Here is a 23,545-nt window from a genome sequence, read left to right as displayed (position 1 = left end):
GCAGTCAAGGGTACAGCAGGAGACAGGTGATGACTTTGCATGATGTAATTTAATAATGTAACCATCTTTGGGGAATCTAATTAGTACCAAAAGAGAAAAAAAAAAAAACCAACAGGAAACAGCTGTCTCTCTCACACAGTGTTGAGAGCTTTCCCTCCCACTCATTGCCAATCAGTGTCCTGGTGTCCCCTCACCGTGCCTCTGTCTCTGCAACCTGCAAGCCTCCATTAGAACAGACTTCCATTCCTGTGCAATCTAAGTCAGTCTCTCCAGTCTCTTCCTCCCTCCCTCTCCCTCTCTCTTATAAAGAAAAGAAAGCACTCACTGGGTAGAATTGATGTCTATATGCAGGTGAGGGCAGGTACAAGATAAGGCAAGGCCTGTGATTGGGCAGTGAAAAAAGAAAGGCGGGGGCAGAGGTTTTGTAAGGCAGGAGAGATGAGGAGATAGAAGAACCAAGAAAAAGGCAGAGAAGGACGACCCAGATCTGCATGGCTTTAACCAGGCAAAGGTAGCTATGAATATTTCATAAGGGACAGATTTATATAGGACAATTTGTCTTATCTAGGTGGGCAGTTTACATCAATATCAATTGGTTGTGACTTTATTGTGTGGACGTTTTGTGGACTGAGAATTTGCTGATATGAATCTGACTGCTAAATTGCAAGCTTTGGGTTTTGATTTTAACTGGCTACTGGGAGTTGTGACTGTAACCACAGCGGGCAGATGCGGGGATTATGAGCAGGGTTCACAGCAGAGTCCCAGGATGGCAGCTGCTGCTGGGACCAGAGAGTAGCCAGTGCCAACATGGGGCTAGCCATGGAGGTGGAGAGATAGCTGGGGACAGAGACGAGCAGGAGGTAGTGTGGCTTGGTGCCTGGTGCCCCACCCACCCCTGCATCCATTTTAATTATTTACTGCTACAACTGGGTCTTGCTTTTAGTTTCAGAGGGTTAGTCCATTACCATCCTGAGGGGAAGAATGCAGGCAGGCAGACAGGCATGGTGCTAGAAAAGTACCTGAGAGCTTTAAATCGTGATCCACAGGCTGCAGAGAGAGAAAAAGGAAAGAGAGATGGAGGGACGGGATGAATGGCCCTGGCAAGGACTTTCAAACCTTAAAAGCCACCCCTAGGGACACACCTCCTCCAACAAGGCCACACCCCCTACTCCTTCCCAACAGTCCACCATCTGTGAACCAAGCATCCAAATGTATGGGCCGAGGGGGCCATTCCTATTCAAGCCACCTCACTGAAGGATGACCTTAAGTGAATAAATTAACATGTCCCAAAGTATTAAATGTAGTCATTTTTCTCAGTACTGAGACAAAATATCTCAAGAAATAAAAAAACACTTAGGGACGTATTTCGTTTGGCTCCCCCTTTAAAAGAAACAGTCCACCATGGCCGGGAAGGCATGTGGCTGGTCACAGTGCACCCTCAAGCAGGAGGCAGAGAGTGGGGGAGTTCTCCTCGCAGCCTTTCCCTTTTTATTCAGCCTGCACCCCAAACCCACAGGAGCTGGCTAACCTAGCTAGCCTGGCTGGCCTGGAAGCCACCCCCAACAACCATCATCACCCCAGTGCCTCCCTATGGTGGGGATCACGAGTTGCCACCATGCTGTTTTTCACATGGGTGCAGGGGATTTGAAACCACAGCCTCCTGCTTGTACAGAAAGCATCCTGATGAGCCATCTCTCTGGAATCACCCTTCACTCTTGGCTGACTGGGCCAGAGCTGGTGTCACCTGGCCTCCAGCAGATACTCAACCTCTTGTCAGACGATGCCATCTAGTGACCATGTGGGGAAATCTTAAAGCTCTCACTCTTCAAGAGTCACAGATCTTACAATCTTTCCCAAAGTGCCTTGACCACCCTGACAAAATAAGCGTGGGTGATTTGGTTCTTCTCAGAATTCATCCATCTCTTCTTATATTTGAAGGGGAAAGCGAGACATGAGGTTGAAGATCTGTCCTATTCGGGAGATTTCCTCCTCCATTCCGAGAGTTGTGGCAAATATTTTAACCTGACTGTTATCACAGTCTACGTTATTACAGCCAAATACGAGATAATTTGGTGCCTCAGATCCCCAGCAAGGGTTAACACCACACAGCCCATATCTAAGACAGGACACTTTTGACAAAATCAACTTGGCCAGGTCTACTTTGTCCTCAATACCCTTGGTCAGTGGTTCCTACCCATGGTTCCCAGATTCTAGTCATTCAAAGTACAGATGACTCCAAGATACCCTAGCATCACCCTGAGAGCTTTGCCTGCACCCCAGACCCCCGGGACTCCACCTTCCCGGATCTGGAAGTCAAAGCTGCTAGCCTCCTAGAATTGTCAACCTGAACCACAGACAAGGCCTGCTAGCATCCCCTAGTGGTGCAAAATGGTGCAACACGTATCGGGGGTCCCATCACTCAATCCAGCAGCTTCAGCTGCAAAGCCAACACCATAAAGTAGAAAATCACAGGGCTGCACGAATTCCACTCTATCCTCCTGACAGGAAAGAAAGGACCAGAGGAAAAGCTCTCCGAAAGCTTTCCCACATGGTCACTGCCCCAAAGATGTTCCAAGTAGGGCTCCCACTGTCAGGCCATCCAATATGAAAACACTCTAGGCTGCTCTAACTATTGTGCCTGCCAGGGCCTGGGTTCCATCATCTCCACATGGAAAGCAGCCAAAAGCATAAGAACCTTGACCTTAAAGGTGGATGGCGTGGCCTAGAGGTGACAGACTCGGTGAGAAGGGGATTGGTCCCTCTCCAGCCAGAGAACACATAGGGAAAGAGAGCAGGTGGTGTGGAGGAAGGGATAGTGCGCAAAACCCAGCTACTCTTTAGTGTAGCAGTCTCCTTCCAAAACACCCTGCTCTTCTCAAAAAATCCTTGAATCTACGTCCATTGCTGACCTAGACACTGAGAACAGGAGTAGCCATAATAGCAGCCCAGTAGCCATAAAAGGTGTAAGAGCCTTTCTCTCTGTCCTTTTCATTGGTTACCTACCTGTCAGAAGCAGTTAGTTACAGCATGCCAGACTCACTGTAATCACACTAACCAGGGGCCACAGAACAAGACGTGTCTGCCGAGGCCTTATCCTTATGTGCTATTCTTAGCCACCTCTGATAATAGTCATGTTATTGACAAGATGGTTAACAATCACTCAGGAGGCCTCTGAGACCTTAGCACAACTGACTCCACGGTGTAAGTGCCGTTCAGGATGTAAAACTCAGCACAAGGCCAGTGCACCCTCCCCTCCTCCCAAGCAAAAATGAAAACAAAGGCCTTGTCCATCAAAGTCTATAGTTCTGGAAGAATCTCTAATGGACTAATATTGTTTTCTGGCTTCTATAGTTCTGCTTCTGGATAACTGTTCTTGTTGGCTGAAGTATGTCAACCCAGAACATGGTTTTTGGGGTTTAAATGATCACCCTGAGAAAGGCTCGGGCTACACCGGGAGCCTGGACACTCAGTGTCACCACCAGCCAGCTAATAAAGACTTCCTGTTGGCTTAAACCCATGTTTGACAGATAATGCACAATCTGGGTATTTTTCCTGCTGTGTACTGGCATGTGAGGGATTACCAGCACCGAATTTCAATTCAGCAAGAATCCGATCTGGGCAGGTTTCAGACACCTGCTAGCAACCCAAACCTAGACTTTGATTAAACACTTTCCTCGATCACCCAGAATCAAAATGCTGCATCTGTTTTTATTTTATATGCATGACTACCTTTGCCTGCACACAATCACCGGGGCTGGATACTGACTGAACCTGTGTCCCCTGGAGGAGCAGCTGGAGCTCTTACCTGCTGAGCCCTCTCTCCAGCTCCTGCTTATTAGACTTCTAACTCGTCAAGAACTTTGTTACAAGGGGACATGGTGGCCCATGCCTTTAATCCTAGCATTCCAGAGGCAAAGGCAGACAGAGTCCAGGCCAGGCCTTACCACATAGCAAGGCCCTTTCTAAAGAACAAACAGTAGTGAGTTCTCTAAGTAACTGGCATAAACTCTTCAAGGGCTCATTCAGGCTCAGGATTCACAGAGATCCAGCTCATGAATGCTGGGATCAAAGGAGTGCAACTCCGTGCCTACTGCCAATCCTTTTATAGGGTGTAAAGAGTGGAGAAAAGACAACTGTATCTTTCCTAACACACCCTCCATTTTTTTCTCCTAGACAAGGTTTCTCATTGTCCTGGAACTCACTATTTAGGCTCCTCTGGCTCACTGAGTAGTCTGGGTGAGGGTCTGTCTCTTCCTCCCAGCTGGGTTTTCATAACAAGCGAACACACTCGATTTTTTCACTTGATTTCCACGGATCAACCTCAGAGGCCCCTGCTACACGGCAAGCACTTTACCGATGGATCAAACTCCGCCACCCTAAACAAAGTGTTTTTAAAACATCACGTTATATACTTCAAACGTGTGCGGTTTTATCACCTATACCTACCTGCGTAAAGCTGGTAAATCTAAAATCTAATAAGGGCGGGGCATGGTGGTGAACGCCTTTAATCCCACCACTCCAGAGGCCTAGGCAGACCGATCTGAGGTCCGGGCCAGCCTGGTCAACAGATCCACATCCAGGACAGCCAGAGAAACCCTGTCCTGAAATGAATGATTAAATCTTCTAAGTAAGCTTAGCTGAGCCGAGAAACTAAAAGAATCCAAAACATTATACCAGACACTTCAACTTGGGTAGGCTTGACGACTCTCATCTTTTCTTGACTTGATGACCGAAATTCCTGACTAAAAGCGATTTTGAAAGATTTTCTTACACTTACCATTTGAGGTGTCATGGCGCACAAGCTCCGCTACGCCGGAACAGCTGAACACTCTGGAGCCCCACCCACTGGGTGGGACTTCCGCTAGCAAGGCTCCACCTTCTTAAAGGTACCAGAAAACTGCTACCCGACAGACACCAACCTTTCAAATACTTGAACCTACGTGGGGGGCACCATTTCACTCAAAGGATGGACTGTCAGATGGTATTAGAAATTAATGCCAGCTACCCATGGTCGCACACGTCTTTAGTCCCAACACTCCGAAGGCAGAGGAAAGTTGGTGTCTTGAGTTCGAGGCCAGCCTGGTATACGGAATGACTTCCAAGACAGCCATGTCTATACGGAGAATTCCTGTCTCAGGAGATAAAACCCCCGAAAAAAAAGAAAAGAAAAAATTTTCCAAACTTCGTTCAGCTTTAACGTTTAATTAGAAGTCATTGATATCTGCTACGAGAAAAACGAAGCAAAACGGTTTAAAAACGGCAGCGACGCAATAGCTCGAAGGTAATTTTTATTTGTTTTATGAGGTAAGGTCGTGCTATTTAGCCCAGGATAGCCTACCACTTCACAGCAATCCTCTTGTTTCACCTGAAAAACGGGTTAAAGGCGTGCTCCACAGCCCAACTCCAAACGCAACCTTAGGATTTCCTCTGCGCCGCCAAGACGCAGCTGCACCAGCAGGTGGCAGTGCGGAGTCGCAGGTGCGGCCAGACGACCCTTTCTTTACCCTAGGCTGTTGGGGATCTTGAGCTCCAAGCGGTGGGGGATATGGTTGAGAGATGTTTTTCCTGCTGTTGCAGTTACTCATTACTACCTACTGATGCAGAAATACTTCAGCATGTAGCTGAGCTGTAGTCGCACAACTATCTGAACGCCACCACCAGTTACACCTTATTGTGAGCTGCTGGACCTGGCTGCTCGGAACTCTGAAAGGGAGAAGCAAGTGCTCCTAAATTGCTGAGTTTTCTCTCCATCCCATGGCCAAATTTCTTGACAATTACATCCTTATTCCAATACCTGCACCTCCCTCCACTATATTATACTCTAGTTTTCCTCTATATTGGGCCTTTGAACTCACCTCTTCAATGGGTCCACTGCACCACAATGGTCAACGCTACCCTGACCCTGCCCCCCAACCCAAACACTTTCAACATCTGTGGTCTTCCTCTGGGCTTTCTCTCCTCCCTTCCCTTCACATTCCTGGTTTTCTCTAACTGGATTACTCCTCTTCCCAGACAGGAAGTAAGATGTCTGAAAATTCTCCTCATGCTACTGACCCCTGGACCTTTAGGAGATGCCTCTACAGAGGAACCCAGCCCTGCAGTCCACGCTGCTGCCCTACTGGACAAGGCTGCAGCTCCCTCCCTTTCTTCACTGGGAATTCAGCCTGGGGCTCTCATTTCTCCTCTATACTGAGAACTCCTGAAGATGGCCCCGGCCACCTGCTAACTTGCGGACCCGACCCTAAATGGTTTGAACTCCATCCCCAATATAGGGCAGATGGGTTCATGAACCGGTCTGCTCTAGCTATCCCTTCCAGCTCCCTGGCCCTAGGTACAGAGCTGCAGTGCTCTGACAGGCAATGCTGTTTGCTGTAATAAAAGCCCGAACTCCACACACTTCATTACCTTTTCCCACAGGCTTTTGTCACAGTTACATTTCAGTACCAGTAAGTTCCAGCATTCTGTGCCACAGGTCCCCAGGCTTTGGAGAACCTTCACATGCCCATCTTAATCCCACAGCCTGTGCTCTGCTCCGTGAGCTGTGGCTCCTGTACAATACAATGGGCTTTGTACTTAGCACAGTCCCAGACAGATTTGATAAATGTTCACTGAATTTAAAAATTCCCGTAAAAAGCTTCCGTGGTAACACACTTCCGTGGCTCCTTCACCCACAAAGCACTGGTAAAACCAAGGCCAAGCAACAGGCAGCAGGACTCAATCCTACTTCGACATACTGACAAAAAAAAGTTTTCACAAAGAAAGAAGTTTCCACAAAGCCATCGGGATGGCTGGCTCTGAGAATACATTGCAGCATCTTCTTCTGCAGAAGGTTGACTCCATAGTGATCCTAAGAGTACACTGTGGGGTCCACCTGAGAACCAACAACCCAACTAAGAGCTGACAACTGGAAACCTCAGATTCTGGTGGACCAGCTGCAGTGTCAGCATCTGACTTAGACTGCGTGTGGCAGGCATTAGGCAGTGACATTTGTTACAAGATAATGGGGTCACTCACCCTAGTACCAGGTCCGATTACAACTCAAAATGTGTTATGTCTATAAAATTAATGTTTCTTGATGGATTTTGGTGGGACACACCTCTATTCCCAGCACTCGAGAGGCAGATACAGGAACTGTGTGAATTCCAGGCTAGACAGACAGACAGACTAACAGACTGATTGAGTGGTTGGTAGGTAGATAGCTTGGTTGATTGATTGATTGATTATTTTTTTTGACTGATAGGAAGACATAGTGTTTCTTTTAAGATAGAAGAATAACAGTTCAGGACACATGCATGAACTTGGAACAGAGAACTCATCCAGAGCCAGGCGGACAACAGTTTCTCAGGCTGGCCACCAGGGGGCAGTGTGCTCCTGGCTGAAAAGGCTTCCGCAGCGACAATTAGCTACACAAGCTAATAAATCAAATTCATCCTGTCCTAGGAAGTTCTTTGAGGCTGGAGGGTGAGATCTGGGCCTCAACCACTTTCTGTGAATTCTCTTTCCATTTCCTGGTTTCTGCAGAGTCTAGTTCTCGGGAGCACACCCAAGAAGGCAACAACCGGTGCATTCCCTAAAAGCTGCCTCCTGGTCAATCTCCACCAATCAGGTGAGTGAGGCGGGAACAAAAGGCATTCCACAGCTTAGTCCCGCCCCGCTGATGCGTCTAATCAGTCTGTGGTGTCAAGCAGGAATCTCAGGCCTGGGGTCCTTAATGCAGACCAAACAAACGATTAGCAGTATTTATCTGCTACCCTATTCCAACCATATACTCGCAGATTCTTCAATATGGAGAATAACTTAGCCTTTATAGAAGATAAAATTGCTCCTAACTTCCCCCAACCTTGAATCGGATCCTGAGGCTCTGATGTAGACAGTCCCAGGGAATTATTTCCACTTTCCGTGTTCCACCATTTGTAAGAGTTGCCACTTAATCTTAGACCCTTCAGAAACTTGCTACCATTAACGGTTTTAGCCTTCTCACCTGGCACTGCTGCTTTGTAAGGATCCAGCCATGTGTTCCCCGGTTCCCCTAACTGGTCCTGAGTGTTCCCCATGGCACCTGCTTCAGTAAGCACTTAGAGCCTGTGTAATTGGTTACCATGGAGATACAAACCAGCCAGGTCTCCACTGCCTCTCATGTGCATCCTGGCTAATGCCCACTAGTGCATTCTGCAGTGTAACCAGAGCCACATGCAGTTATTGTGGCCCTTGTTGGATCAGCTTTGCACGGGTCTTGCAAGCAATCCAGTTTGGGACACCGGAGCGTGTGTCAAATGCTGCCTTCCTCATACCCAACTCTCCCATCCAGTTTGGGACACTGGAGAAGCCTGTGTGTCCAAATGCTGAACCTTCCTCATTTGTGAGGCCCAATACCTCCCATCAAAAAAAAGGGACCCACAAAATGATTTAACAGTGACAAACATCTCAAAGTTGAGAAGGTCATGGATTTATTTATTTATTTATATATTTATTATGTGGCACATTTATGGCTTTGTCTTCAGAAAATCAGGGCTTTGTTGAAGAGGTAACAGCCTGGATTGTTTGGGGATTTCTATGGGACCCTTCTGATCAATAACTCGATTGGATATAACCCACTTCTGGTACTGGAAGTTTCATTTGGTGGCAAGAGATGGCCAGTTAGGGCAATGTCTCCCTCACTATTTATAGACTTCAAATTATAAGAAGTTTCCACTACATTTGGCTTCCCTTCTGCCCCACATGTGCCCCTCAATTCTAGCTGTCTCTCCCCATATTATGTCCATCAACCTCTTCCCCCTTCTCCCCACACCTGATTATCCTGCTCATGTGCAACCCCACCCCCGGCCTCAGTCCAACCATAAAATCTATCCTACTTTTCCTCTCAGGGAGAGCCCTGTGTCCCTTCCTCTACGCCTAACCTCTCTGGGCCTGAAGACTGTAGCTTGGTAACCACTTATTTACTGGCTGATATCCACACAGAAGTGCAAACCATATTCGTCTTTCTGATGACCCTGTGGATTTAGCATTGCAAGACAGAGACATTCCATGGTGGGTTTAGCATATAATTGACCATCTAATACCTACCATTTCTATAGCTACAGTGCTGTATGTTTACAGAGTACTGAACAGACTGGAGAGGTGGCTCAACTCTTAAGAGAGCATAGCCTAGATCATGCAAAGACCCTGAGGTCGGTTCCCAGCACGCAGGGGGCAGCTCACAGCCACCTGCAACTCCAATTCCAGGAAATCTGATGCTGTTTGGTCCTCCTCGGGCACTGCACTCATAGACCCACACACAAACACACATATAAACATAACTTATAAAATAACTACGACTTGATATGCCAGGGCTGGCTGGTTTTTACAATGACTTCAGCACTCTTGTTCTACTGCTTCAGACAGTTGCCTCGTGGGGCTGAGCGACAAATTCTGACTAAACATCTGAGGGAGCTGCTTCCCCTGAGGACAATGTGAAGAACTGGCAATCCCAGGCCTTCTTACCTACCTGGACACCTGACTTCACAACAGAAAATAATCTGACTCTGGGCTGGGTGTTTCCTATTGCTTTTACCTGCACTGAGTGGAAATGCGGTTTCCAACAGTGTAACGCTGCACCGTTGTGTGGTGGTAGTGACATTGCACACAGGTTTGTGAGCTGGGGGTGTGATGTGCTTTTGTTAATGTTGGCAGAACAAGCTAGAAGCCCACCATTCCTCTTATGGTCATTGTTTTAAAACAAAACAAGGGCTGGAGAGAAGGCTCAGTGGTTAAGAGCACTGACTGCTCTTACAGAGGTCCTGGTTCAAATCCCAGCAACCACATGGTGGCTCACAACCATCTATAAATGAGATCTGATGCCCCTCTTCTGATGTGTCTATATATTGTGTCTGTCTTGGGAAGACATCTTTTGGATATAATAAATAAATCTTCCAAAAACCGCATATTTTTTTAAAGTGGCCAGGGGAGGGATGGCATGAATTATAGGATTGTTTTATGGCTCTAGGACATGCAGATGGTCAACAGAGCTCTGCTGTTGTTTATCCCTCATCCAGACATGAACCATCTGTATTTGAAACACCTCTGTTAGGCTTTAGTATGGTTTCCTGGAATCCACAATGGCAAAGGTCATTAAAAGGACAGGGATGTATGGTGACTGGAGAACATGGCTCAGGACAGGTAAGTTGTTTTTTGGGCTAATTTAAAACTCTATTCAAATGGGTGGTGGTGGGCACACCTTAATCCCTATCACATCCAGGAGAGTCCAGGTCATTAAAAGGACTGGGGTGGATGGATCTCTGAGTTTTGCAAGGCCAGGCCAGCCTGGCCTATAAGGCAAGTTCCAAGATGGCCAAGGCTACACAGAGAAACCCCACTTCAAAAAAACAAGTCTAGACCTGAAGAGTTGACTCATCGGTTAAGAGCACTGACTGCTTTCCCAGAGGTCCTGAGTTCAAGTCCCAGGAAAGCACATGGTGGCTCACAACCATCTGCAATGGCATGGCTGGCTATGGATCTATCTTACAGTGGCATGGCTGGCGTCTGACTGTGGCATGGCTGGCTGTGCCTCTGACTGTGGCATGACTGGCTGTTCTAAATCCCTGCTTCCTTGGCTCCCTGATAACTGTAACCTGGAATTATAAACTGAATAAAGTCCTCCCTCCCTCCCTCAGGTGCTCTCTGTCTGGACACTTTATAAAACAACAGAGACCAAACTCTGGCAGGGCATTCTCATCTCACACAGCAGACCACATTCTAATGAGTTTGGACAGTACCAACCCCTCAGACAATGACAGAAAGGCTCACCCAGGAGTAATGGGTACAACTCAAGGCAGGGTATGGATCACTGGGTATAACCTCGGGTGGCCGGGCCTCACAAGTGCCCCTGCCCTGGTTTAGGTTTCCTTTAAGATGCACTAACGACCTTAGTTATCAGCCAATGGCAGCGAGCAGGGAGGAGGTGGTGGCTAAAGACTCTAAGAGGGCAGCTATCTATAAAGTTAGCTCCCTTGTTCCCAACAGGAAATGCCAACAGCCCCCTCAATTTTATATGTAGCCTATGCCATTGTTGGCCACAGGCTGGGGTCTCGGCTCAGTCACCAGGGCAGCTCCTGTCCCATGATGGTGATGGTCAGGTGTTCTATCACACCCATCTCTTAAAACCTTCTTTAAATGTATTAAATGCATGCTTTGTTTACATGCATGTCTGTGCATCCCTTACATGCCTGGTGCCCTCAGAGACCAGAAGAGGTCGTTATCACCCCTGGAGCTGGAGACAGAGGTGGTTGTGAGCCTCCATCTCCATGCTGGTGCTGGGATTTGAACCCCAGTCCCCTGGAAAAGCAGCCAGTGCTCTTAACCACTGAGTCACTGCTCCAGCCCCTCACACTGACCTCTTATGGCCAGAGGCAGCCTTGGCTTTGGGAACTCACTTGGGAAACGATTATATATAAAGGTTTGGGGAGCCTGGCAGTTCCAGGTAGTCAATGCTAAGCAGCGGACAAATGGCAAACAAAGGGGAGTGGGGATTTCTGTAGAAACCTGGCTGGAAAGTTGAAGTGCAAGGTGGGGCCTGGGTAAAAGAAACAAGGATTCCTTTGTTACTCAATGAGTATCCTGTCTTCCTCCTACTGCTCTCCTCTCCCCAGCAGCCTTGTGTGGAACCTTTGTCTGTCCTGTCCCTGCTCCAAAATCAACATCAGGAGAATTAATCTTTGGCACACACGTTGCAAAGAAGAAAGAGGGGACAGGGAGAGAGCATGGGTTTAGGTGCTCCCTGGGAGGGCTGACGACAGACTGCACAAGAGAAAAAGGAATGAGTCAAAGTAACCCTTTATCCAGCAGGTGCTGGGTTGTGCCCCCCACGCTCACTACAGTTTTATGCAAAGGTTCAAGGGAGTGGTGTGATGAGCCCCAATTACTGCCTCTGGGACCTTGCAGCCAGCCTTCATCCACAGCTTCAGTCTTTCAGAATGCACATGCTCAGGGCCAGTAAACAAGGTACTGAGGCCAGGCACTGTCCCGGAAGAGCGCTGGCTGGGGACAAGCCCCGCCCACGGCCTCCTCCACTTTCACTTTCCAGTTCCTGGCCTTAGGTTTCTTTTTCCCCAAGACCAACAGAAAACTGCCCATATCCAATCAGACCGATAGCCTTGGTAGTAATTCCCTTTTCCAATCAGTCATTTTGCCAGCTCAAGGTTTATTCAGTGGTGGGGGGAGGGGAGCAGCATTGGTTTTTTTTGGTTTTGTTTTGTTTTTTGCTTTTGAAGCATTTGTTTTGTGTGTAGGTCTGTGTAGGTGCATGCATGGCATAAATGTGTGCAGAGATCACAGGACAGTTTTAGGGAGCTGCTTCTCTCCTTCCACGTGGGTCTGGGAATCAATGTGACGTTGAGATCATCAGGCTTGGTGGTGAGAGTTCTTCTCCACAGAACCATCTCAGGGCCCCTGCTGTACAAGTCTTAGACATCTCTCCCTCACCCACACCCCCATCCTCAGCCCCTTTAAAGGACTAGGAAACGCCACCAATCACAGGTTTAAAGGGTTTAATATGGTCGCCAACCCCTTAGCTCCTGTTCACATGCTTCAGTACTCTTTTGGAATACCAGTTAGACCCAGCCGTACCCAAATGCAAAATTTCATGTGGCAGAGTTGAGAAGTTGAGATCCTCAGAGCATGTGGGTCTAGGGACGTAATGGCCTGAACTGGTGTTTCCCACATAACTGGGAGCTTGCTCTGTGGGTAAAGTGTGTGCTCTGAAGTCAGTGACCTGAGTCCACCTCCTCCTGCCAAGATGAAGGCTGCAAAAATGACTGCCCTGGCACTGGAGAGACTGGTGGGATTGGACAGACGCTGGGACAGCCCCTACCTGTCTCCTCGCTGCCAAGGAAGGCAAGAAGGGCCCACAGCCAAGAGGCCTCTTCAAACTCTTCTTTGCCTGGAACTCCACCATGTTCTAAAGGTAGAAGGGTCCTCTGACCTCTCTGTACACGCTACAGCACACATGCAACATAACCCCATGACCAACACAACAGCAATAAAATCGTAACAAAAAAAATTAAACCCTAACCAGTGGCTGTCTCTCTGCAGCAGGGTAAGAGACCAAAACCTAACCCAAGTCACATAAGAACAACGATGGCTGGCTCTTCAGACAACGCCTTCAGTCAAACCCACAGCCCACCGATATGGCTGGCCAGCTTGCTCTGGGGAGTCCAAGCTCCACCCTGGAGTTTAGAGTTACACGCAGGCTGACGAGCTCATGGAGTGAGGATTTTGGAATCTTGGTTTCCTTAAAAACACTGAACTATAAGAATATGGTTTTGTTTTTAATCCCAGCTGTGGGGACATGGGGCTGCTTCAAGTCACCTGACCGTTATTTGCCTCCTGCCTTAACAGGGCCATGACTTTGCCAACGGCAGACAGTTTCTGCAACTGTGCCATGCATGGAATCCTGGGGACTTTTCAGAGGGGCAGGCTGGGCTGTAGATTGCTGTTAGTCTCGTTCACAAGAAGAAACATGAAGAAAAAAATTAGATATTCTGACTGCAAAGATCAAACTCACCCCAGGGAGCTCAATGCCCCTAGTCAGCAGGAAGTAGTCCAATGATACTGTTGCCCCTTTCTGACCCGACTTTATTAAGGGATCTCTTTCCTCTCCTCTCCTATCTAGTGCTTGGGGGTAGAGGGGGGGGCACAAAGAAGAGGGATGGAGAAGGGTGGGATAAAGAACCCCAGCACCAGGTCTCATGCTTGCACGCCAAAAGTTTAACCATGGAGCCATCTGATTTCTGTGGACTTTGAAGGTTGTTACCCCAAAATGTTGGATCCTGGCGATCAATTCTGACCTCTTCTGAAGAACATGGTTGGTGGATTTTGTTACCTTTTGTTCCACTTTTGCAATGTCCTCACTGCCTGTTCATTACGTCTGTCCGTTTCAGTTTGTACTTCAGCAATGGGTCAATTGCTTCTTGCTCTTCTTTTTCTCCTTCCCAGGTCGGAGAGGCAGACTTGTCCTCCAGCTTCGAGGCAACAACAGGTCTGGGTTTCTTGACCTGAGACAGGATCCCAGATCACTGTGCAGGGGCCAAGGTGTGAGAGAGGTGATCAGGGGACAGAGCCCCGTCCCCTTAGCCCTGTTCTGGACAGGAAGAAGCTCACAGGAACCCTTCTTTCTTTATTTTAAGCATGTGTTTGCACATGTGCCTACGAAGGTGTCTGGGCCTGGAGGGGACTGAGGAGTTCGGGTGGGTACATTAGCAACAGGAGTTACAGGTGGCTATGAATGCCTGGGAACCAAACTCCAGTCCTGTGCAAGAGCAGCACATGCCCCCCAACTGCTGCACCATCTCTCCAATTCCACCGCCCTTTTTATGAGACAAGGTCTTATCTTTACCCTACCTTGCTCTGGAATTCACTATGTGGCCCAGGCTGGCCCAGAACTCAAGGCAACAATCTTAGGGGGTGTGGCCTCGTGAGAGTAAGTGTAGCCTTACTGGAGGAAGTGTGTCACTGTGGGCGTGGGCTTTGAGACCCTTCCCCTGGCTGCCTGGAAGACAGTCCTAGGGTTCCCTTCAGAACAAGATGTAGAACTCTCATCTCTATCTCCAGCGCCACACCTGCCTGCGTGCTGCCATGCTTCCTGCCTTGAAGATAATGGACTGAACCTAGGAACCTGTGAGCCAGCCCAGTTAAATGCTGCCCTTTATAACACTTGTCTTGGTCATGGTGTCTCTTCACAAAAATGGAAACCCTAACACACACACACACACACACACACACACACACACTTAAAATATTTTATAATTTCTAAGAGAGAATATAAAATAAAACCTATTATATATAAATATATAATAAATAATTATAATAAAATATAATATAAAAGGAAAGAAAATACCTAGTGAGAAGGAAAAAGAAAGCAACCGGCACACTAAGGTAGAACAGTGGACCTTGTCTGGGAGGCCCATATGCGTTAGGTAAATCCACTGAAAAGAAAGCAGGTCCACAGAGATGCAAGCTAGTAATCACTATGAAGTAGAAAAGATAGAAAACAAGCCCAGCCAAGGCTGGAGAGATGGCTCTGAGGTTGAGAGCACTGACTGCTCTTCCAGAGTTCCTGAGTTCAAATCCCAGCAACCTGGTGGGATCTGATGACTCCTTTTCTGGTCTTACCACCACCACCATCACCACCATCCTGGCCCCTCCAGTCTGGGAGGAAGTTCATGAAGGAGTGAAAAAGCCATATAAGGCCCGGGTGGGCAGTGAGAGCCATTAACTGCTTGAGGTAAACAAACGGAAACTGCTGCCAAATTTAGCAAAAACCCCTCACAGTCCTGAAAAAAGACACACCCCCTTCATCCCGCCCATATCTATTTCAAAAAACTTCACCCCCAGTGATTGGTTCTTGCAGGCAGTTGCGATTTCTCTAGTTTCCCTCAGGACAGGGAAGACTTACACGATGTCCTGACACCACGCCCTGACACTATGTGGGCTCTGATCTTCTGGTTCCTGAGCCACCCCGGAGACACTGGAGCCCGTGAGTAGGGTTGGGGTGGGCTGTATGCCACATCCTCTCTGGGTAGATTTAGGGGAGGAAAAGCTCCAGCCGGGAACTTGAGAAGACTGGCTCTCACTTAGTAGCTCTGATTGTCTTCGAACTCACTATGTACACCAGGCTGGCCTTGACCTCACGGGAGTTGGAATTAAAGGCATGCACCACCAAGCCAGCCCGTTTTTTACATTCTAATGTGGTTTTGAGTATTTGTGTGTATGTGTGTATTTATGCCAGAGGTCAGAAGGGGGCATCACACGCCCCACTCTGGAGCTAGAGTTACAGGGCCCCTCCAGGTGGTGCTCAGAGCTACACCACCAAGTTCTGGAAGAGCAGTGAGTGCTCTGAACAGCTGAGCTGTCTCCCCAGCAACCTCCCTGCTTCTGTGAGCTGTATGCTCGCTTATGAAGCACACACTGTGCACACTGTAGTGTAAATTTATTAATATGCATGTTTGTGTGCTCATGTGTGTAGCCTGCAACCCACACTACAGCCCAGATGTGGAGGTCAGAGGACAACGTGTTTGGATCACGTCTCCTTCCACATTATGGGTGGCAGCAGTTGAAGAGGGGGACAGACTAAGGTCCTCAAGGAGGAAGAACCTGAAACATAACGTTGCCTTCACACTTGACTGCAAGCTCAGCCTGTGTACCCTGCGGTTCTACAGTGAACCCTGCTGGGCATGGGGCAGTCTGCCCAACTGCATGAGACAGGTCCTTGGTCCTGGGGTTTTCTGTCTCTAACTCCTTTCTTGTGCTGGGTGCCTTATCAGATAGCAGATGTGTTTACAGACTTGGGAGCCCCTTGTGAAGGTGCACAGCAGAAGAAAGGAGACTTTCCTAGGCAGACGGTCAGGGAAGCATAGGAAGCATTAAGGTGACAGGATACAGGTGACAGGATTCAGGTGACAGGATACAGGTGACAGGATACAGGTGACAGGATACAGGTGACAGGGTTAAGGTGACAGGATTCAGGTGACAGGTGGGTGGAGATGTAAAGGTCACAAGTTCTGAGAAGGAAAGGGTGTCTTTTCAAAAAACAAGGAGAGGGTTGGAGAGGTGGCTCAGCAGTTAACAGCACTGACTGTTCTTCCAGATGTCCTGAGTTCAATTCCCAGCAACCACAAGGTGGCTCACAGCCATCTGTAATGAGAACTGATGATGCCCTCTTCTGGTGTGTCTGAAGACACAGACAGTGTACCCATATACATTAAATAAGTAAATAAGTCTTAACCAAAAAAAAAAAAAAAAAAAAAGGGGGGGAAGGGGATTTAGCTCAGTGGTAGAGCGCTTGCCTAGGAAGCGCAAGGCCCTGGGTTCAGTCCTCAGCTTGGAAAAAAAAAACCAAAAAAAAAAAAAAAAAAAAAAAGGGCTGGAGAGATGGCTCAGCGGTTAAGAGCACCCAACTGCTCTTCCAGAGGTCATGAGTTCAATTTCCAGCAACCACACAGTGACTCACAACCATCTGTAATGAGATCAGATGCCCTCTTCTGGTGTGTCTGAAGACAGCTACAGTGTACTTATATATAATAAATAAATAAATCTTTTAAAAAAACAAAAAAACAAAAAAAACAAGGAAAGAACTGAAGATGAGCTCAGTAGGTAGAGTGCCTGTCCAGGTATTGGGGGTGGACCCCCTCCTACCACTTCCACCTATTACCATAGAAACTTAGAGTCAGAAAACTTTGTAGAAGTTGGGATAAAAGGGGTTCTTGCTGTGGCTCCCAGGCTGAGACTCCCAAGCTACAAGCTCATCTTAGGAGCCTCTAGGAGACTTCTAAGGCTTTGGGTTATAGAATGTTAGAGGGGAGAAGCCTGGGCTCCCCCTCAGCTTTCTTCTACATTGAGGCAGGTGAAATGGAGCTGGGTATGGTATCTCATGCCTGTGTCCTGTAATCATTTGGAGGATGAGTATGAGGATTGCTGAGTTCTAGGCAACCCTGGACACCACCCTGACCCCAGAAAATAACTACTGTATGTATTTCAGGATGTGGGCTGGCTTCTCATCCTTCCAAACAGGGAACACCCACAAAACCTGGGAATCTTGCCTGGCTGTGCATCCACAGACAACTAGATGAGGAAAGACAAAGCCAGGAGGTGGTGCCCTATGACACTAATCCTAGGACTGGGAAGGCAGTCCGACCTCTGTGAGTCCAGGCCAGCCTGTTCTACAGTGAGTTTTAGGACAGCTAAGGCTACACAGAGAAATCCTGCCTCAAAAAAAAAAAAAAAAAAAAAAAAAAAAAAAGAACGAAGTTCAAATACACACTAGAATTTCATACAATACAATGAAATCTTACTTGGCTATAAAATGAAATTCCATGACATTTTAAGGCAAAATTAAATTATGATACTGTGAGAGATGGATACAACTGAAATCAATATACTACTAAGCAAGACTCATAAAGACAAATATCATATTTTCTTCTCTCTAGAACTCTGGTTTAAAATTATTATTTTTTTGTGTGTCGTGGCTAAGATGGTCCACACCTGTAATCCCAGCTTTTGGGAGGAGGAGGCAGTAAGATCAGAAGTTCAAGGCCGGCCTCAGCTATATGACACCCTGTCTCAAAAATAAACATTTAAAAAAAAATTACACACCCATGTGTGTATGTGCTTTTAAATATACAGGACTGTAAAACACAATAGAAACATGGAAAAGGGGCTGGAGAGATGGCTCGGTGGTTAAGAGCACCGACTGTTCTTCCAAAGGTCCTGAGTTCAAATCCCAGCAACCACATGGTGGCTCACAACCATCTGTAATGAGATCTGATGCCCTCTTCTGGTGTGTTTGAAGATAGCTACAATGTATATAATAAATAAATAAACCTTTAAAAAAAAAAAAGAAACATGGAAAAGATCTTAAAGGAGGCAGGTGATACAGAACATGTGATAAAACAGAAGCAGCAGAGCTGGGTTTAATTGAAAAGAAACAGAAGCAGCTGGAGAAGGGGAAGGAGTGTGGAACACAACAGTGAGGGGAAGAGCACATGGTAACAAAGTCTAATGGCAGAGGCTGCAGAGGTGGTTCAAATGGTAACAAAGTCTAACGGCAGAGGCTGCTGAGGTGGTTCAAAAGGTAATAGAGTCTAATGGTAGAGGAAGCTTTGAGATGGTTCACCAGTAAATAATACATACTGCTTTTGCAAAGGGTGGTAATTCAGTTCCCAGTAAAACCACTGGTAACTCCACCTCCAGGACATCAGAAACCCTCTCCTGGAGCCTGGAGAGGTTGTTGGGGGTGGGGTCTGCATCACATAGGTTAAATACCTGCCCAAGTCAGAGGAGGACACCAGATCCCCTGAGACTACAGTTACAGGTGGTTGTTAACAGCCATGTGGGTGTGGGAACTAAACTTGAATCCTCTGTAAGAGCAGCAGGTGCCAGCTCTTCAGGCCCTAAAATAATCTTCACAGAAAGGAAACAATGCTGGGATGACAGTCAGTGCTCCGGAGAGCAGCTGTCTGGGATGAGGAGTCCCGAGTTCAGCCCCCAGCACTTAGGATACAAAATAACCCTATACCCAGGCACAATGCACAAATGCACAAAGGAGAGAAGATGAAACCCATCACTTTGTATCCTAACTTCCTTAATTAACTAAAAACAAAATCAAAATTCTGCTATGGAGAGACTGAGGTGCTGTAGCTTCATATGTGCACCACACACAGACAGTTCCCTTTGGGGGTCAGAATACATGAGATCCCCTGGAGCTGGAGGGACAGACGGTTGGGAGAGGCCATGCAGATGCTGAGAATTGAACCCAGGTCCTCTATGAGAGTGATCAATGCTCTTAACCTCTTGAGCCATGGCCCCAGCCCCTAACGCTCATTTGTTGATTCTCTGAATTATCCTAGCTCACAGTGTTGACTGACTCTCCTACCTGGTGAGTTGTTATTGTTTTCATTTACGTGTGTGTGTTGTGTGTGTGTGTGTGTGTGTGTGTGTGTGTGTGTGTGTGTGTCTGTCTGTCTGTCTGTCTGTCTGTCTGTCTGTGTGCGCGCCCACTTGGTACCTCACACTAAATCCTTTTCTTACCTCAGGATCACACTCTCTGCACTATTCTTACTCAGCCGTGACAGAGCCAGGCCCAGGACTTCCTGCATTTTTTGCCAGTGGCTTTGTAGATAACCAACCCTTCATCCACTATGACAGTAGGAAGATGGAGGCAGAGCCTTGTGCTGACTGGCTGAGGGAAAATCCATATTACTTTGATGATGAGACCCAGGTTTTCACCAATCGGATGAAGATTTTCCAGTTGAGCCTGAGAAACATTCAGCAATACTACAACAGCTCTGGTGACAGGAGTCAGAGAGCAGATGGCTTCCACCAGCAAGCAGGTATGTGTCTGGAAATGGCAGCAGGAAGACTTACCTGCCTCACCTAATCCCTCAGTGCCCTGACAGACCGTCCCAGAGCTCAGGGTCTGTTTGACATTCACAGATGTAACCCATAGTGTGCGTCTTCTGGGAGGCAGGAACCAGCAAACATTAAGTAACCATTGTCTTCAAAGTGCTTCCAACTTCTATGGGAAGGCACTCAGATGTCTGAAGACCCTTGTGACCCTGAGGCCAGTGCCTCTTTGAAGCCAAAACTGACTGAAGCAAACAGAGACACCCAGTGCCATTGAGTTTCAAAACTGAGATGAAACTTTATCTAAAACTGGGGGATGGGTCCGATATGCATCTATCAACTATGAGGAATACAGAAGATAGGCATGGTGATTCGCACTTGTAAATCATCCAACACTGGGAAGGCTAAGGCAGGATGGTTGTCTGAAGTTCAAAGCCTGTTTGGGCTACTCATAGTGAATTCCAGGCCAGTCTGAGCTGAAGTATCTTGTCAGAGAGAGAAAGAGACAGACAGACAGACAGACAGACAGACAGACAGACAGACAGAGACACTCACTGACTTTTCATAAAATCAGGAGTCATGGCACAGCCAAGTGTAAGGTAGGATTCGGCAGAATGAGCTCAGAAAACAGATTTTGGACTAAAGGTTTTAGCAAGCACTTCCCACTGCTCAGCACTGCTGAATCAATTCTGTGAAGAGCCTTTAGGCCAGTGTGGAACAATCCAGACCTCATGGATGAGGTTGCTGATCCTAAAGTGATCAGAGATTCCACAAGACTGGTCACGTGAGTGGTCACACCTCCAGAAACTCACGGTGTGGAGGAGGACACACATGCAGTCCCGTCCGCTGTACTAATAAGGGCTTGGACCTGAAATCCATGGGGCAGAGGGGGGATGTGAGCCCAGTGTGCCCTTTACCATCCTGCTCGGTGCCACGCTCTGCTCCTGGGAGGTTACTGCTGGACTTGGGGACTGCCTGCCCTGAAGTCCTCTGGTCATGTTCTAGGCTTGTGCACAAGGTGAACAGAGCCACAGAGGGTGAATAAGGTGCCTAAGGACACAGCAAAGCCCGAGTTCTAGCTCCCTATGCACAGCTCTTTTACTGTGACTTGGAGCATCTTGGGCCTTGTCCCTGACAGAGGGGAAAGCCAGACCAGGTTATGTAGAGTGAGAACATCAATCCTAAGGAGAACCCAGGGAATCTGGGGAGCAGTGCCTGGGCGGCAGGGACCATGATGGAGAGACCTGGGAAATACATCTGTGGGCACTGACATGCTTGTCTGTCCTGGGGGCTTCTAGGCCCTCACACCCTCCAGTTCACGTACGGCTGTGAGATGCAGGACAACAGGACCACAGGGCACTGGCAGTATGGCTATGATGGCAGAGATTACCTGACCTTGGACTTGGACTCTATGCAATACACAGCAGCCACCTTCATTGCTGGCTACACCAAGCACAAGTGGCAAAACAATGAGTACTGGCTGGAGAGACAGAAGACCTACTTGGAGAAGGAGTGTGTCCTGTGGCTAAAGAGATACTTAACCATGGGAGGAGAGAACTTTACCCGAACTGGTAATGACACCCCTTCCAAGCCCAGCCCTCCTCCCTGTGGCCAGCAGGGTGAGAGCTCACTCAGGAGCTGGTGGTGAGCTCCTATAGCCACTCGGGCACAGGAACATAGACTACCTGGGTGGGTCCAATGTGCTGGGGAGAGCGTCCCACAAGCAGATGTGAACTCTTTCCAGTCCTCCTAGACTGTGGTCATCTACCACCTCAGAGATCTCTACTCTCTTAATGTGTCCCAAGGGTCCTCAGGGGTGTCTCCTACTTCTGCCTTTTCCACTGGAGACACCAGCGTCTGTCTGTCTGTCTGCTGCAGACCCTCCACAGACAACAGTGACACGCCACCCCAGACCTGAAGGTGATGTCACCCTGAGGTGCTGGGCCCTGGGCTTCTACCCTGCTGACATCACCCTGACCTGGCAGTTGAATGGGGAGGATCTGACCCAGGATATGGAGCTTGTGGAGACCAGGCCTGCAGGGGATGGAACCTTCCAGAAGTGGGCATCTGTGGTGGTGCCTTCTGGAGAGGAGCAGAGATACTCATGTCGTGTGGAGCATGAGGGACTGCCTGAGCCCATCAGCCTGACATGGGGTATGGAGAGAATAAGCACAGAGCCTATTGCCAAGGGAAGCAGAAGCCCTTTTAGAGACCCTGAGCAAAGCCAGGGTCCTCCATCTTTCTTTTCCCTTTCCAGAGCCTCTTCAGCTCACCACGTCCAAGACAGAAGTATGTGCTAGGGGCAGATGGGGACTTCAAGCAACCACCCTGTGTGTCCTCATGGTTTTCTGGGCCTGGTGCTAGTGTTTCTTGGACTTACCTGCTACAGAATCCAGGTAGGAAAGAGGACGTCTGGGTGCCCTGTGTTGAAAGGAGGGTTAAATTCAAGTTGGGCCGGGGTGACTTTCTGTGGTGTAGCAAAGCCTGAAGGGTCTGAAAGCTGCAAGTGCAAGGTGGGAGAGACTGTCACACCGTCCCTGTCCCTAGCACCTGCACACCAAGGCTGGTATGGCTGCTTCCAGCCTCCGGCATTTCTCCCAGAGCATGGAAGCCCCATGTCTCTATGCAGGTTCTAGGAGCACCTGTGATGCCCAAATAGTCCCAAAGCATCTGGGAAGTGAGTCTGCTTCTCAGGGGATAAAATGTCTCAGGCTCTCCTCCCCAAATGCCTGAAATTCTTATAAGAGATTAAGTGGAAACTAGGCATGCTCCCGAGTGCACCTTGCATCCTCACAGTTAACTTCATACAGGCTGTTCCCTCCCTACAGGCCAGAAGAAAGGACTGGATCCATCAGTTCCTGAAGAGGAGAGGCTCTCAGGATGAGGACCCAGGGACAGGGGGCTACGTGGGACCGGGAAAGGTAGCCTGGTCCCCAGTTGGGCTAAGACAAAAAGCCCCAGAGACACTGAAGGGATGGTAGGAGCTTTGCCTGTGCCTGGGCACTAGGCCCATCACTAGCCGTACCCTCATAGATTTGTGGCCATCAGTTATGTAATGGCAAAAGCCCCAAGCCCCCCACATTAGATGAAGAAAAGAGCTGTGACCCCAAGTCACAGAGGCTCTTAGGCTTGTGGACAGCTTTTGGGAGTCAGTTCTCACCTTTGATCTCTGGGGATCAAAGAGTTTGGAAAGACGCCATTTACCCACTGAGCCTTCTCTCACGCCTCAATAAACATCTTTGAATTCTTATCTTTTTTGTTTCAGTTTTTATTATTTTGTTACTTTACATCCTTTTTAATTATTTACCACTACAACTGGGTGCTTGCTTTTAGTTTCCGAGGGTTAGCTCATTACCATCCTGAGAGGAAGCATGCAGGCAGGCAGACAGGCATGGTGCTAGAAAAGTACCTGAGAGCTTTAAATCATGATCCACAAGCAGCAGAGACTCACAGACAGACAGGACAGTCAGAAGGACGACTGTCCCTGGCAAGGACTTTCAAACCTGAAAAGCCACCCCTAGGGACACACCTCCTCCAACAAGGCCACACCCCTAACCTTCCCAAAGTCCACCTACTGTGAACAAAGCATCCAAATGTATGGGCCGAGGGGGCCATTCCTATTCAAACCACCTCACTGAATGATGACTTTAAGTGAATAAATTAACATGTCCCA

At 48.1% G+C, this 23,545-nt stretch overlaps 2 protein-coding genes and 1 long non-coding RNA gene across 4 annotated transcripts in view; 2 read left to right on the top strand and 1 right to left on the bottom strand.

Annotated features, from left to right (window-relative positions):
* LOC116887498 overlaps positions 1-5,395 on the bottom strand; it is a 37,348-nt gene extending 31,953 nt beyond the window's left edge. Inside the window, exon 1 of the long non-coding RNA XR_004386224.1 lies at positions 4,778-5,395. This is a non-coding gene — a long non-coding RNA (uncharacterized LOC116887498). The remainder of the gene's footprint in view (positions 1-4,777) is intronic.
* Positions 1-9,519, top strand: part of LOC116887485 (H-2 class I histocompatibility antigen, D-37 alpha chain-like) — a 36,531-nt gene extending 27,012 nt beyond the window's left edge. The window contains exon 8 of the mRNA XM_032889107.1: positions 9,378-9,519. The gene's annotated coding sequence lies outside the window, so the exon portion shown is untranslated. The remainder of the gene's footprint in view (positions 1-9,377) is intronic.
* Positions 9,520-15,425: 5,906 nt separating this feature from the next.
* Positions 15,426-23,545, top strand: part of LOC116887487 (class I histocompatibility antigen, Non-RT1.A alpha-1 chain-like) — a 26,239-nt gene continuing 18,119 nt past the window's right edge. Inside the window, exons 1-6 of one of the 2 annotated variants that reach the window (XM_032889111.1) lie at positions 15,426-15,508; positions 19,563-19,859; positions 21,171-21,443; positions 21,751-22,026; positions 22,130-22,268; positions 22,701-23,122. In XM_032889111.1, the coding sequence (XP_032745002.1) occupies positions 15,457-15,508; positions 19,563-19,859; positions 21,171-21,443; positions 21,751-22,026; positions 22,130-22,236 (1,005 nt within the window). In that variant the 5' untranslated portion in view covers positions 15,426-15,456 and the 3' untranslated portion in view covers positions 22,237-22,268; positions 22,701-23,122. Of the gene's footprint in view, positions 15,509-19,562; positions 19,860-21,170; positions 21,444-21,750; positions 22,027-22,129; positions 22,269-22,700; positions 23,123-23,545 lie in introns of those variants that run through there. The other variant, XM_032889112.1, reaches the window with a different exon arrangement.

This window comes from Rattus rattus, chromosome 18, assembly GCF_011064425.1.
Source record: "Rattus rattus isolate New Zealand chromosome 18, Rrattus_CSIRO_v1, whole genome shotgun sequence".
In the NCBI taxonomy this organism is placed as follows: domain Eukaryota; kingdom Metazoa; phylum Chordata; class Mammalia; order Rodentia; family Muridae; genus Rattus; species Rattus rattus.
The sequence above is the reverse complement of the archived record's forward strand: the minus strand, read 5'-3'. Positions and strand labels throughout refer to the sequence as shown.